This window comes from Strongylocentrotus purpuratus, unplaced genomic scaffold, assembly GCF_000002235.5.
Source record: "Strongylocentrotus purpuratus isolate Spur 01 unplaced genomic scaffold, Spur_5.0 spur5_scaffold_15, whole genome shotgun sequence".
NCBI classification, from domain to species: Eukaryota; Metazoa; Echinodermata; class Echinoidea; order Camarodonta; family Strongylocentrotidae; genus Strongylocentrotus; species Strongylocentrotus purpuratus.
The window spans coordinates 10,028,187-10,044,598 of NW_022145600.1; the positions used below are offsets into that span (position 1 = coordinate 10,028,187).

The following is a 16,412-nucleotide window of genomic DNA, read 5'->3' on the forward strand; positions in this document are numbered from 1 at the left end:
TTTTGTTTAAATTTCCTTTAGTGTGAATGGGTGATCATTATTATGCGTGTGCATGTACCTGAATCATATAATGGTATAGTTGAATTTGCAGGGTAGAATAATACCATTAATATTTTATTGCAGTAGCAGCTGTACCGGTAATAGCTTTATCAGTGTGTATTTGGATTTATTGAGTCTTATTATGTCGGTAGCGATGATACAGATAGATAGGTTTCGGTCCAGTCAACTGTTGTATCATTGTAATGTCAATCAAAGATCAATTTACAGGCATTTCATTGTTCATTCAAAAGAGTATTCAGATTGATTCTATTCTTCTTTGTCCAAGTCATATAACACAAATTTAGAAACTGAGTTTAGAATGATGTAATTATACTTTGATTTAAAAAAAGAGGAGGAAAATATATAGAGAAAGATATCGACAAAGTAATTCAATAGAGGCCTTAATTGTTACATCCAATGTTCATAAGTTGACTGTTTATAATGGGGATTCTGCATTAAATGATTTTTTCCTTCCTAATTGAATAAATGAATAAATATAATATCAAATTGATGATATGATCATAGTGCACTATCCAAATAATCTCACATACAAGTAATGGAATCACAGTCAACTCAAAATATACATTTCTTCATATTAATTGATTGATTGATAAATTGACTGGCTGGCTGATTGATTAATTGATCGATCGGTTACTTTTTATTTTCTTGATTTCATTTGATTTATTCTAATTACATTTTATTTTACTTCATTGAATTTATCACATTGATTAATTGATTGATTGATTTGATTTTGATTGACAGGCAAGTGACATTAGCAGTTCTCTGGCATCCATCTACGACATTGTTGACCCTGTTGCCTTGGAGACGATGGTCACCAATCAACTGCCCCTCTTTGAACGCCAGTGGTCATCCCTGCTGACCAATGTGGACGTATCCTTGTAAGTTTCAGTCATTCTGTACAATGTCTGTGGTCACTCATGTCCACTTTTAAAGGATAAGTCAAATTTAGGGAAATTCATCATGATAGATTATTTAAACAAGTATTTACAGCATTGAAAAAAAGGTGGTGGATGTGATATTGATATGAATCAATTGATTTAACAAGAACAAGGCCAAAGTATATGTCAATTTTGTGTCCCACGTTTAAATACCAACAATTATTTCTAGTAAGGATGTCGACTCATAAATCTAATTACCCATGACTTCTATGCCATGCCTCTTCCTTTCTGGAGGTAATCAATTTTCTTTTCTTTCTTTCTTTTTTTTTGGGGGGGAGGGGTGGAGGGAGAGGGGGCATAGTTTGAAAGTGCGTTAAGGCGGATGTAACATACACTATTTAAAAGTTAAACTGTATTTATTCATAAGAAATATTTTTCCTACGAGGAAGAAGTTGTCCCGGGGATGTAGTTTTGGGAGCTGTTCTGTGGAAATTTTGGTATGATATTTAATTACTGTTAAACACAGGCAGGTTTCAGGAAAGGTAAATCAACCACCGACCAAGTAGTCAGGCTTGTTAACGACATAGAGACGGCCTTCCAGAAGAAGCAAAAGTTTGGTGCAGTTCTTGTCGACCTTGCTGCGGCATTTGACACAGTATGGCACCGTGGCTTATACCTCAAGACCCTGCAGATGTAAGAATTGTGAAATTTATCATGCTGCTTGTACAAGACCGGTCATTTGTCCTTGAAACATCAAACAGCGAATGCAGTAGGAAGAGGAAACTCCACAATGGTGTGCCGCAAGGCTCTGTCCTCGCTCTGATACTTCATCATCTATGTCTCTGATATGCCCAAGGGGGAATGCATACAGTATTCCTACGTAGACGACACCGCACTGGGGTTCAACAACCACTCCTTCGAGGCAATCGAAACATCACTGGAGAAGGACCTGAAGATGCTAGCCGAGTTCTTCAACAGATGGCATCTCAAGATGAGCATACCAAAGACTGTATCCTCCGTCTTCCACCTGGCTAACCGATGCGCCAACCGAGAGCTGAATATCTCACTAGATGGCTCTAGGCTGAACTTCGTCTCCACACCAAAGTACCTAGGTGTCACTCTTGACCAAAGCCTCACCTTCCACGAGCATGCCAAAGCCACAGCTCAAAAGACCCAAGCCAGAGTGTCTCTCCTAAAGAAGCTTGCAAGGACCGGATGGGGAGCTAATTTCACCACCCTTCGCACCTCCACTCTAGCTCTTGCCTTCTCCACTGCCGAGTATGCTGCACCTGCATGGAGCCACAGCACCCATGTACACAATATTGATGCTGTCCTCAATGATGCTATGAGACTAATCGGCGGAACACTCACTGCAACACCCGTCGGCAACCTGCCAATATTATCTGGCATACCACCAGCTCAGTTCAGACGAGATGCGCAGTACACTAAGCTTGCCTAAAAGCATGACAGAGATAAAAGCCTTGTTCCTGCCCCCTCTGCCTTTGAAGGACAGTGTCTCCCTTGAAGACACTTTGCAACACAGGCTGCTGAGCTGCGACCTGAGAAGCCCCCCTCCACCTTAGCCACTTGGATAGCAAAACGCTGGTCAGACCAGTGGAATTCGTCCACTACCAACTTGAAGGAGTTCATCCCAAAGCCCTGTGCAAAACTAAGTGGCAGCGACCTCCCAAGAAAAGCCTGGGTCAACCTAAACCGTATTTTTGATAAGGTTTTATTCGAATATTCAACAATACAGCTGGAGGCTGATACAAGTGAATTTACAAGGTAAAAATAATTCCATAGACATAAAAAATATAATTATATGCTTAAACACTTTTAAATGAATCCAGATATAAACAGTACATAGTAAATAAATCATAGATAATGAAAACAATAATAATATTGAGTTCGGTTTGCACTTGGATATGAAATAAATAGAAATTCAAAGGGTGTAAGATCAGGTATACAGTTTGAGAGTCGGAGCAGGACATTTTGATAATGTATTAAGAGAAAAATTATTATTGATCATTAAAAAATTGAAATTAAATGATTAAACTGTAACATTTGCATGAAGTATATATACAAAATAATTCGATAAAATACAATTATTAAATATTGTTATGTATGATCTTCATGAATACGTGATGTAAAACCCGGCTTGAAAACATAAAATTACATTTATTAAATTAAATTTATTAAAATAACATTAATAATTATTGCATTGATCAACTTGCATTTATCAAAGTTGAATTTAAAAAGTCAGATAATATACATGGTTCTTTTGAGTTGCATAGATTGGCAATGAAAATATCTTTTATAATAATTTATCGGATAAAAATTGCATTTAACTAAATTATATTTCTAAAAATTACATTTCTTTTCACAAAATCAAATTCTTAAAAAATGCATTTTATCAAAGTTCTATTTATTAAAATCATATTTATCACAACTCTATTCATAAAACTAGATACAAATTCAGATAGAGGTTCAGGATTAAATAGCTAGACCTATATGAGGAGGTCGGGATTCTTATTTAGTAAACGAACAATTGATGGGATACTAGAATTGTAATATCTTGTGGTCCTGCATTTTGGTTCATGGAGAAGATGTGAGTTCCGTAACTGCCTTCCAGACAGTGATCGTCGGGACTTTGGAAGAAAGTCACGATGGCGAGCTGACGTGAGAAGGTCACGTGCAAAAGAGAGGAGAAGACCTTCTCGTCGTGAGTGGAGAGAATCAAGACGGAGGTGATCCAAAGCACCGCGGTAGGAGTCATACCCACCAAGGATGACTCGACAGACCCTTTTCTGCACACGTTCAATGTCATTGGATTGAGCAGTGGTCAGTGACGAGGACCAGACAGGTGATGCGTATTCAAGTACAGGTCTGATGTACATAGCATAAATAGCAACCAAATCAGAGGTCGGAAGTCTACATTTTCTGAGGCGATATACAATGTAGAGACGTCTGCTAGCCTTCGAAACCATCGCTGAAACATTGGTGTCCCACTTTAAGTCGGCTTGAAGATGGACACCAAGTAGCGTGAGGTGGTCGACCACGGATAAGCTGGTATCAGCGACTTGGAGCTTAGGAAACTGCACTTGCTTTACGAACGAGATATTCATGACGCAACATTTAGTAGGGTTGGGCTTCATGTCATTCGACTCACACCACTGGACAAGACTATCAAGTTGAAGTTGGACAGTAGAGGGTTCATTCGCTCGGCGGATTTCTACTACACTGAGGTCATCCACATATTTCCATCTGTGGTTGAATTCACTCAGCGCATCATTAATCATGACAAGAAAAATCACGGGACCTAATTTTGTGCCCTGGGGGACTCCGCATGTAACTCCCAGATCACAGGATATGCTCGAACCAACTCTAACTGCCTGTTTGCGCTCATTCAAAAAACTACAAATCGCTGGAATCAGTGCAGGTTGTACTCCGTAGTTGATTAACTTTCCAATTACAACATTGTGATTCACGTTATCAAACGCCTTTGCGAAGTCGATCGCGCACAAAGATGCACAGTAGCCAGGTCTGTCTAGATTCTTTCCGATCGTGTCAAGAAGGCTGATGAGGTAATGTGACGTGGAGCTTCCAGCAACATTACCAAACTGCTTCTGGTCAATAACAGGTGAGAGGTCGTGAGTAACCCATCTACAGATGAAGGTTTCCATCACGCGTGAGAATATTGCAGTGATGGAGATGGGCCGTAAGTCTGATAGTTGTGAAACTTGCTGTTTTTTCGGAATAGGAGTGATAACTGCTCGTTTCCAACTCGAAGGGTAGTTCCCAGTGTGAAGAATGGCATTGAATATCACCGAGAGGGGGTCCGAGAGTTCCATTGCAAACTCCTTGATAAGTTTGATTGGAATATCGCCCGGTGCCGCTGCCTTGGATGCATTCAGCCGACGTAAGACGTTATACACTTGATGGGCATGAATAATCGGTGGTGGTAAGGGTGGAAGATAAGATGGTAGAGATGTCCAGTCCAGTGATGGGAGCTGGTTACAGATGTTAGCGAAGTGTTCATGAACCCTGGCAGCTTTTTGCGAGTCGTTATGCCCAAGGCAGGGTGGAAGGGTTAGCGAAGACTTGGTAACTCCAGCCATGCTACGAATTTGCCGATGCCATTGGGAAGGTTCACTTTGTTTCAACATTTGAACCTTCCGAGGGTAGAAAGATGCCTTGCTTTTTGCTATCTCTCGCTGGACTAGATTCCTTACGGCACGAAACCTGTCCAAGTTCCCGGAATCATACGCTCGTTGCCTATTCTCGATGAGGGCTCGGATGCGACGCGTGATCCATGGTTTGTCATATTTTGCTCCTTTAGATGCGACTAATGGGAAGTGTTCATGATACGCCTGGATGAGCACTTCCTGAAAGGCCTCTACCATTTCATCCGTAGTAGTATCAATGTGATGTAACCAATCAAACTTATAGGCCGTTATCCATCTCCCAAAGGATCTAATATTGGAGTCCCGAAGAGGGCGTCTGTAGGTCTTGACGACGTTGTCTGAAGAAAGTTGAGATGATCCAGTCATCAGCACGGTAGCATGGTCAGAGTTGGCTATTGGAGCTTTGATAAGGGGTTCGCTATAATGCTCTGGATGATCAGTAAAAATCATGTCTAGAATGCGATTGTTGCGGGTGTGTTGCTTAACCATCTGCGATAAATTGAGATGTCTCTCAAACACAGAAACATCGAGATCGTTGAAGTCTCCAACTATCAACATGGAAGAGTCTGGATGAGTGCTTCTGATATGGTCCCCCATGGTAATCAGATGGGTGATTATGTCATCTTGGTGCGGTGTACGGGGTGGAGAGTACACGACGCATACAAAGAGGTTGGCATTACCTTTCACATAGTTATACACATTAACTTTAATCCAGATTATTTCAAGATGAGGTGGGACCCGGTCAAGTTCGAATTCAACAGGATGTAAGTCCTCTCGCAAGTAGAGGGCAACCCCTCCACCCCTTTGAGCAGTTCTGTCTCGATGGAAAAGTTTGTAGCCCTGCATGGTATTGGCTACAGCAGGATTTGAATCACCAAACCAGGTTTCAGTTACACCGACAATGTCGGCATCATAATGATTAACTGTTGCAGTCATTTCATCAATCTTTTTATTCATCGACCGTACGTTTGTTAGCATAATAGTTGGATGTCTATCTTTACATCTCTTGTTGACGACTTGTATGTGTCTCAAATTAGGATTCAATTTGTGTGGAGGTTCCTTGACAGTTTTAAGCTCATTTTTCCTGCAAGAAATTCGTGTTTTGATCGGGCGACGTACTCGACGCCCAGCACGACAGCCCCGTCTGGTGATTCCTAGTTCCTTAGCAACATGACGAACTTCCTCCGATGGTTTTATTGTTGTATTACGTAATGAAAGGAGTTGTTCGGGGCTGTAAGAGGTTCTCGATACGGGGGTATGAACATCCATTGTTCTGTCCAAATTCAAAGTCTCTTGTGAGAAAGACGGTGCCTGGTAATGCCCGATCTATCAGAACTAGAGTTGGCCGTACACAATATTTGGAGCTGAATCATCTCCAAACTGCGCCTGTGGAGAGATCCAAACTATGGATCATGTCATTGATGATTGTCCAATCTACAAATCCCCCCACGGCGCTTCCGGACTTTGTGAGCTTGATGATGAGACAATCTGTTGGCTTAATAAGGATCTTCCTATCTAGATGATGTACTCCCTGATATTCTTTGCACGAACGAACGAACTGTTAACCAAATATGACATTCAGTTGAACATCATGTACTAATACATGTTCCTCTATTTTCTTCTTTTTTTCTTTCTTGCTTTTATAGCAAAGCTAAAGCATTTTCAACCCTTTTGGAAGGAATGGTTGGAGAGGTAAGGAATTTTTTTCTTTTGTTTTTTATATCATTTTTAAAAGTTCATCTATGATCTACTATAAACTCTGAATATCTGATTTTTGTTCTCCTTCAGTCTTTGATCATGTTCCTGTTTACTTGTTTTTGCTCTTCCATATGAGTGTAAATGTTAATGACATAGATAAACACTTACCCAAATTCATCTTTTTTGGTGATTTAAAAACGAACAGTAGTAACCCAGGCATTGGACCACATGTCGTACACTCCCTGGAATATGATTTGAATGGCTTCTACAGACCTGCTGGAAAGATCTGGAAGGTGGTAAAAAATATAGTCTAGAAACAAAAACATTCTAAGAAAGAAATCAATATTCATGAAATGCAGTATGGAATACAGTTCTGATCTTATATGATATTAGATTCATTTCTTTCCACAAAACTCATAAAAAAGTAAATGTGTAAAACAATGCAGAAAACAATCTAATTATTTAACAATAGAAATACAAACATGCAGTAAAGAATGATACATAACTTGATAATTGAGTATACATGTACGGTATGTGGAGGGACTGAGCAAAATCAAGGGCTAATCCCCAGCTAGGTTTGGGATTTATATTTTGACCATCATCTCGATTTCTTTTAAAACTCTAGCCATTGAAGAGCTACTACAGCCATGGAAAGGGGTCCAATTCAAGCAACAATAAAGGGTAAGTCATGGTGGAATCTGAAAATCTGAAGATACATGCTTGTTTGTACATTATCAAAATTTGTTATAATATGCAACATTATTTCTTCTATCTTTTGATAGCGAGGGGAAATCTCTTAAATCTTTCAATCTGTCCATCAGATTAACTGTCTATGTATTGATCTACATGTATCAGTTAATCAATCAAAAAAATCAAATTATTAATTATTTAAGCACTTAACCAATCAGTCTATCTATCAATCCTATTGAATCAATCTGTCGGTTGATCAATATGTTCATCAGTTAGTTATCATTTGATCATGATCATATGCCATTTAGTCAGTAAATTAATCAATCTGTCAGTAAATCGATCTGTCAGTTAATCAAGTAACAAATCAATCACTCAAACGATCAACCAACCAATCAACCAATTAATCAATCGGTCAGTCAATAGTCATTCAGTCAGTAAATCAATTGATCAATCAACCATTCAATCGATCAACTAATCAATCAATCAACCAATTAATCAATTAGTCAGTCAATAGTCATTTAGTCAGTAAATCAACCGATCAACCACTCACTTGATCAATCAGTCAACCAATCAATCAGTCAACCAATCATTTAATTAACTAACTAACTAATAAGTCAATCAGCCAATCAATCTTAATTTAATCGGTTTTTCAATCAAATATGTGATGGTTCTTTTCTGAATCAATCAATCAATCCATCAATCAATTTATCAATCAGTTGATCAATGAATCCATCCCTCATTCAATCTGTCGATCAATCAATTTATCAGTTGATCAACTAACCAATCTAGCAATCAATTAATATTTCAATGTTTCTTTGCAGGCAATCTGGTAGGAAGCCATATGTCCTGTTTGGTCAGAACTCAGTGAGAGCTCATATGAAGCTGACCCAAGAGGGTGGATTCCTCCCGGGGAAGACCCTTCACATATCAGGCATAGGAGACACACCAGCTAAACACATGGTAAGATCTAGAATAATACAGTGAAACCTGTCTATAAAGACCACCCAAGGGAGACAAGAAAAAGTTGTTTTGATAGGCTGGTGGTCTTTATGTACAGGTTCCTTTAGTACATGTTTCAATGACAAACCATTTTCAAGGGAAACAAAAAAATTTGGTCTTTGTAGACAGGTGGTCTTTCTATACATGTGGTCACTATTAAAAGCAGGTTTGACTGTATCACAGATATCTTTTTTTAATACAATAGGTAACTTTTCTGATGTATTCAAGATCTTATGCACAGAGAATGCTATTAGCTACTTCATCGTGGCATATGTTACACTGTTTCTTTAGGCGCTGCTGCCACGGTAGAGCTAGGAATATGTTGTTTTTAATACGCTCTTGATCTGATTGTAATGTACTTTGGCTTCCTTGCGCTCTCGCTATGGAGGTTTTGAGCATGTTCAAAACTTTGTGACAACCAGGGTGATGGTGGCCATCCTAGACGCTTCAGAAATGATCAAGATACGATGGAGAAGATTGTCCAGATCAAGCCACAATCCATCAGGCTTTGTTGATTTTTGAGGATCAGGTCAGAATCATCTTCTGGTGAGATGGGTTATTAGAAATCAAGTACATGTAGTGTTAGAAATGGGTTACAGAGGAATTGCTGGTTCAGCTTACGTTATACAATCATGGCGACCTTCATACCTTTAATTTCATTGATTGTTGGACCCTCCAGATCTGTCAGTTGGTTGCTCCCAGGAGCCCTCTGTGTTGCGCCAGAACCTACTTCACTTCCAGTGGCCACGCCCCCTACCCCATCACAGGGGGGTCCGCTCAGGCGCCACGCCCACCAAAGACAGACATTGAGTAAGTTGTGGAAGATCTCTTGTGTCGAATTACGTCATTGTTTGTATCCATCATCTATGCTCCAAATTTACTTAGTCAGGCTCTTGTTCAATGAGCAGACCTCTGGTTCGCTCTAGTGCTGTTGTTGACAGATCTTTTGCCAATATTGAAATTGAAGCCATATCAATATATTTTGCTAGTCTACAAAGGACTTTGCTCATATTGATACAATATGTTAATCTGTTAACTACTGAAATGTCTACTTCCAATAGGCTTTACAGAAATGTCCCAGTTACTGTAGCCAATCGGTTGATTGTTGCATATTGTAGGTTCATACATGAAATATCATATATTGAATGAACATGTATTTAGTAGTTATTAAAAAAAAGCATATATGCAAGTTATTTGTCCATATTTACATGAACGTTAATTGTATGTATATTGTTTTTAATCTTTTTCTGATTTGCAGACTTCTGGAGAGACTATATAAGGTTGTGATTGAATCTGTCTTGGCATCAATCACTGAGTATTGCAAGACTACTAGCTACTCAAAGGTATGGCGATTAGTTTTAATAGTTCTTAGTTCTATACATAATAGTCGAAAATTATCTTTTTAACCATTAAATACTCTTTCCTAGTAATCCTTGGATCACGCTTTTCACATGGTGAAGCAGCAAATTTTAAATAGACACTTCTTGAACAAAAGGTTCTGTTGACGACTGGTAAGCTTGTCAGAGGCTTGCCTGACATAGCATCAACCAATGCATGCTAAATGAATAGAGATTCCATTATGCATAGCAGATGAATCAAATAGTCAGGAACCAAGGGTTTTGGGAGAGAAACATAAAAAAAAAAATTGAAATATATTAGTAAATAGGTATATGTTGCCGTCTTGCGTTCATTAAACATTTTTGGAGGGGTATTCCCAGCTTCAATTTTTTTTTGAAAGCAGTTTGTCACTGTGGAAAGTATATACATGTATACCGGTATGCATATCTTTAATACTAGAACACTGAACAAATATAAAGCAATTTTCTGTTTTGAGTCATCCTGCAGTGCATTGTTAATCTTCTATTTCTCTTTATGTTTTGCTCTTTCCATCTTTCATTCTTCTCATATTTATTTATGTATCTCTCTCTCTGTCTGTCTCTGTCTGTCTGTCTGTCTCTCATTCTCCCTCCCTCCCTCTCTCTCTCTCTCTCTCTCTCTCCCTCCCTCCTTTCCCTCCCTGTTTATCTTTCCTTCCCCTAGGCTGAAGCATGTTGTCTGTCATCACTGAAAGAAGGATTTGCAGAGGAGAACCTCAAACTGGGCTCTGGCTTCCTCACAAACAAGTAAGCTTGTGATGTACTATCTTTGAACCTATAAATACTACCCCTCCCCCCCAAAAAAAAACAACAAAACAAAACACATCAACAACAACAAAAACACACAAGCTGAAGTCTGTGTTATCATATCCAGTAGGTGAAGAGTTTTTATTTCTGTTATTATTTGTTGGTGGTAGGAATTCAACCAGATGTCAAACATTTGTACAAAGAGAATTGACCCAAAATAGTAGAGTGTAGCTAGTTAGTTAGTCAATCAATCAGTAAACCAACCAAATGTTTTGTCTCGATCATTCAACAGCCCAAATGGTCAATTAATCAATTGATCAATCAATAGGTCTGTCATTCAACAAATCAATCAATAAATTTATCAATCAACCAACCGATCCATCAATTAATCAATCAATCAATCCTTCCATCTATCCATCAACCAATCAATCAACCAATCAATCAATCAATCAATCAATAAATCAATCAATAAATCAATCAATTCTATGCATGCATGCCTTAGTTACAAACTACTGGTTTTACGACTAAATTTAAGGTCATGTCCCCAATCTCTATCTCTGTCTCTATCTCTTTCTCTTTCTGTAGAGCCAACATTGACTTCACCCTAGACGCACTCACCAATGAAGGTAACACCGTAGAGCTCAAAGATGACAAGGTCCCTCTCATCAAACTGGTAAGAGATCTTAATCCTTTAAGGCCCGGTCGCACAGAGGGGACACATGGGGGACGCACCGCCGGCGCATTGAAAATCGACAAAAAAGTTGTGAGCCCTAAGTTTGTCAGGATTTGGGAGAAGCTAGCGAGCTGACACCGAATGCATAACGTGCTGCTAGCGCGCTGTGCATATACAGGGCGTGGGCTCTGCGTATGTCTGGTGTTGGTCTAGCATGCTTCGCGCATGTCTGGCGTCCTTTTGGCGTGTACATTCATGCGTCCAGCTCCGTGCACACTTTTGAGCATGCTCAAAAAATCCCGCAGACAACGAATGACGGCAAATGCATAGCGTTGGTCCAGAGTTGGCCCAGCGCGCTTGATGAACGAGTAACGAATGATGACGCACACATAGCGAACGACAACGCACTGGCCAAAATTGCCAATTTCCAATGCGCTGGCCGTGCGTCTCCCATGCGTCCCCTCTGTGTGACAGGGCCTTTAACTACTGAATTTTCTCAATTATCATAATCTTAACACTTCAGATAGTTAGTAAATTAATTTGTTCATTTTCCAGATGTGTGATTTTGCACAATGGATGGAAGGATTGTTTTGTGTAATATAATTGCTTTGCAAAATTACCCATATTCAGTCTTGATTAGCTCTATGGCAGCCCTTATAACACTGGTATAGATTAATTTTGCACTGAAAAACAGCTACACGATCTTGAAGCCTTTGGTATATCGATCTATCCCATGATAAATACAATGTTGCTCAGGTAGCTTATGTCTGTGACATACAGTGGATACAGAATTAATACAGAATCCACTCGGTTCCTGTATGATATGGTTTAACCTTTTTAAAAATTAACCACTGAAAACTGCCCTTGAAATGAATTGCACATACTTGTAGTTCTGTTGAATTCCTAGAGAATGGGGTCTTGTGCAATTGCTTTATGAGGTCATAGTCATCTTTGGGAATTCCCCAGATAGATTCTGTATTGCAAACAGTATGGCTAGAGTGCCCATGTCTGTGCAGCATTCTTGTCTGTGCGTACAAGTAACTGTACAAAATAAAACATGCAGCAAACACGAAATCTCCATATATATTTGAGTGATAGCATTCTTGCCACAAACAATGGGAAAAGTGTAATTTAAGAAATGTAATTCTCACGCCTCAAAATGCCATATTTCATGTCAAAAATCCTGAAAAACGTTTAGAGTGAATGAGTTTGCAGGCATGGGAACCTTTCTTTTTACAATATCAAAATGACACCTTTGCCTTTTCTTGTAAAAATGACATTGTTCTCACTTGAATTGATGCAATTTTTGGCACATTTACTCTCTAGAATATAAGTATTAAGATGAGATCAAGCATTAGGGGAATACGAAAGAAAATTCTTGTGAATTTCTAGCGCAATGTTAGTTGTACAGATTTAGGACCCCCCCCATTATATATACATTTGACAAAGTCATTTTGAGCTGTCTGAAACCGACAAACTCTTTCCACATTTTGTAACCGAGTAAAAGCATGTCAGAGCTAGATGGATAGATCATGCCTCTTCAAGGTATCTCTGACATTTTGTTGGATTCATGGGACGGCAACTTAAGCTCTTTTGAATAATTCACTTCAGGAGGGGGCTCCCCCTTAATGAGGTAATAGAGATTGTTTCCCACGCGTTAAAGGTATAAGCATCGAGAGTGCACCAAAAGAAATGGGTCATGTATCATTCTGTCGTGGGATATTCTGAAAAGTATGTTATCTTCTGTGTTTAATAGGGAAAATGATGTTAATTATCATTAAAAAACTGACACTGTGTAGACTATTACTTGGTGCTTAAAGCAGAAATTTCTTTTTAGATATAAGCATATGCAGCCTTAGCTTCATGCAGACATTAACCAGTGACTTTAATAATTATGATTTTTTTTTTGTTATTAAAAAAAAAAATTACGTTTAACAAACTTTTGCTAGAATGAAAGATAACAAAATTGTCAAAATACCACCTCAAATGTGCCTTATTTAAATTATCCAAATGGGCGCTTAATATGAAGAAAGAAAGCCACGACTGGTTAAAGAAAACCTGAATTTCAAACAGGCCAGATCAAGAGATAGACCACAGATAACTTTGGAAGAGACATCGGCAGAATTAAGGTTTCTGTGCAGATTATTCATGGAGAATTGATTGGAAGGGTGGATATAGACTAAGAGATCGGGTACTTCAGTTTTAAACCAGAATTCACATCAATTAGTAGCAATATACCATTGGATGAATAAATGAGTTGTATTCTTAGAAGCAGTTTGGCTAGATCGATTGCTACGGTTAGCTAGAAAAGGTTACCAGGATTACCATGATCAGCAGAATATCTTGTCCACACCCATGCACTGCGGTAAACCTGAGATTTATTATACTGTATACATGATATACATGATTGTAGGTTTTTGCAGGTTTGTTAATATAACATTTGTCTCTATTAGTTCATGATGATCAAGAATAGACTGTTTCCTATTAAACACATTCAAATTTATTTTTTGGTGTATAATATCCCCTTCGTCTTTCGGATGGTGACGTTAAAGGTCGGTCCCCAGACGTAAATAATCATATCTGACCGATACACGTCTGTAAAAAAAAAAAAAAATTACACACACACACTATTTTACAGTGCCGGGTCAGTGGTGCTTGCAGAAAGCTTCCTCATCTCCTTTCTAATGCTAACACCAATTTCAAACTTTAAATTCATTTCAGGTGTCATTGGTGGTGTATGATATCCCCAGTGTTGAGCACCCCAATAACAGTGTTGGGTCTGTGGTGTTTGCAGAAAGCTTTTTTGACTCGGCCATTCCAGTGCTCCAAGAAGGTAGGTTTTGCAAGGGACCTTCAGCAATTTTATTAACTTGGCTATAGAGCACTGAAGCTGTGACATGAAAATCTATTTTTAGAATTTCTCATTTTGAACTTCATTTTCCGAAAGAGTATCAAAAATAATGTCCAAACGTTGAAAACCAATTGAATATGTTAAGTATTGGCTAGATGTCCTATAGGAACTCTGTGTTATTTTGCTCTGGTTCGTAATGTTATGAACCAGAGCAAAAGTGAAGTTCAAATTGAGAAATTCAAAAAAATAGTTTTTTGATGACGTCACACTTCACCACTCTATAAACCATACCTTATATTTTGTTGTATGCCAAACAAAAAATTCTGAATGAATTTTTAACCTTTTCAATACTAAGCCTAAAATATGCTGTGAATCACTCTGTTAGAAGTGCATTCACCAATTTTTTTTCTTCTTCAACTTAACATGTGACATTGGTAGATCATGTATAACCCTTATGTTACACAGGGTTAATCATTCTTGGGAATATTTTGCACAACAAAAACTATTGAAGCATAGTGCTTGTTAGGAGCAACATAACAAATGCTTGTATAAGTTCAATATCATATGCTTAACCCAAGTTCCTTGTCATCATTGCTATTTTTACCCAAGTGAATTAAAGGTTTATATATTTGGTCTAAATCCACAAGTTTTAATATTTTCATATTTAATGAACAATTTGCTTCTTATGATTGTAAGTTATAGCAAAATGGTGGATAGATACCTGTGCTGTGCCAAAAGTGACTTTAAAGTTGAAATTCAAATTGATAAATGTCTTGTATCTGATTCTACTTTTGTATTCATTTCTACTGTTTAGATGGAAGCATTGAGATGAACACAGAGAGTCTCATTCTGACCAGGCACCTTCCTAGGACTATCACTTGGGCTGTAAGCACTACCATCATTTTATTATTGTTATTATTATTATTATTATTATTGTTATTATTATTACTTACAATCCATCTAGTCCTCAATTCTTTTGTATCCTCTTCTGTCCAATAGTAACTGAGATCTCCATCCTGTAATGTATCAGGGCTGCATCCTATTTTTTTTTTCACAGGAGGTTCAGGGTCCTGTTTCATAAACCTTGTTTCAGTAATTGATGTGAGCTACTGAAATCATTGCACTTTATTGGCTATGAGCAAATTTGTCATAGATATAGGCAGTTGTTATTGACTAGTTTGTGTGAAAGAGGGCTAAGATTGCAATTTTTGAGGTCATGTGCAAGGGCCACATGTCAAAATTTGAAAATTTGGGGGTCCAGAGTTAGAATTTGGAGCATTTGCTTTGTAAACCTTAGGCACGGATCCAGGATTTCTTGGAGGGGGGGGGGGCCCAATTTTTTTTTTTTTTTTGCTCCCGCAAATTTGAAAATTGCGCCAGCCAAAAATTCACTCAGTGGGGGTGGGGGGGGGGGGGATAGTGAGCACTATTTTTGGGGGAGGCCGGGGGGGGGGGGGGCACATGCCCCCTGTGCCCCCCTCTAGATCCGCCACTTAACCTGGTACTGTCCTCTCCTATATATAAGATATTTATTTTTTATACCATGTAGCAGTGCTATTTTTCTAACTATAATCATCTTTCAAATCATGTGAAATTTTTTTCTTCTTTTTCCATAGCCGGAAATGAAACCATCTGACATTGAGAATGGTATCAGCGTCTACACAAAGGTAAGATTTATTTGTAAAAATAGGCACCAAGTGTTACATATTCAGCCTTCATTCCTCCTATTGTAATTTCATGTACATCCCCATGCAATGCCAATAATTAAAGCCCAGCGCACACTATACTATCGTATTGTGATCCGATTGAAGGAGTGGCAGGAAGACAGGAAATCTAAACAAACATCATCTTCCTGATTTAACTTCTAAATAATGATAAGAATTAATACTGACAACTGGGGGGCATTTCACAAAACTTGTCATCAGTGACAAATGACAGTTTTTGTTATAAGCTAGTGATATACTTGCCTCTGATTGGTCATCAGCAGATTTGTCACTGATTTTTGTCATTTGTCATTGAAAAAAGGCTTTGTGAAACACCCCCCAAGAGTTTTAGTCCATTGAACTCTTCTAGTCAGAATAAAAGCTGAATTAAATCGTAGACATTACTGTTGCACTATACTGGTCTGATGTCACTACGATTCTGAGCTGATTTTGCTTTTCCTCTTCTAAGAAAGCATGAAATCCCTTGAAATTTGGATTTTCTTAATCATACTGTTCAGATCCTCGTCCATTAAGATTCTACATGTTTGAATGT

At 38.4% G+C, this 16,412-nt stretch overlaps 1 protein-coding gene across 1 annotated transcript in view; it reads left to right on the forward strand.

Annotated features, from left to right (window-relative positions):
• The window catches only part of LOC105440202 (uncharacterized protein C20orf194), a 62,388-nt gene that overhangs the window by 28,752 nt on the left and 17,224 nt on the right, over positions 1–16,412 (forward strand). Inside the window, exons 9-19 of the mRNA XM_030985531.1 lie at positions 802–938; positions 6,769–6,814; positions 7,446–7,501; positions 8,332–8,470; positions 9,189–9,319; positions 9,768–9,852; positions 10,550–10,632; positions 11,218–11,305; positions 14,027–14,138; positions 14,971–15,041; positions 15,773–15,823. Coding sequence (XP_030841391.1) covers positions 802–938; positions 6,769–6,814; positions 7,446–7,501; positions 8,332–8,470; positions 9,189–9,319; positions 9,768–9,852; positions 10,550–10,632; positions 11,218–11,305; positions 14,027–14,138; positions 14,971–15,041; positions 15,773–15,823 — 999 coding nt within the window. The remainder of the gene's footprint in view (positions 1–801; positions 939–6,768; positions 6,815–7,445; positions 7,502–8,331; positions 8,471–9,188; positions 9,320–9,767; positions 9,853–10,549; positions 10,633–11,217; positions 11,306–14,026; positions 14,139–14,970; positions 15,042–15,772; positions 15,824–16,412) is intronic.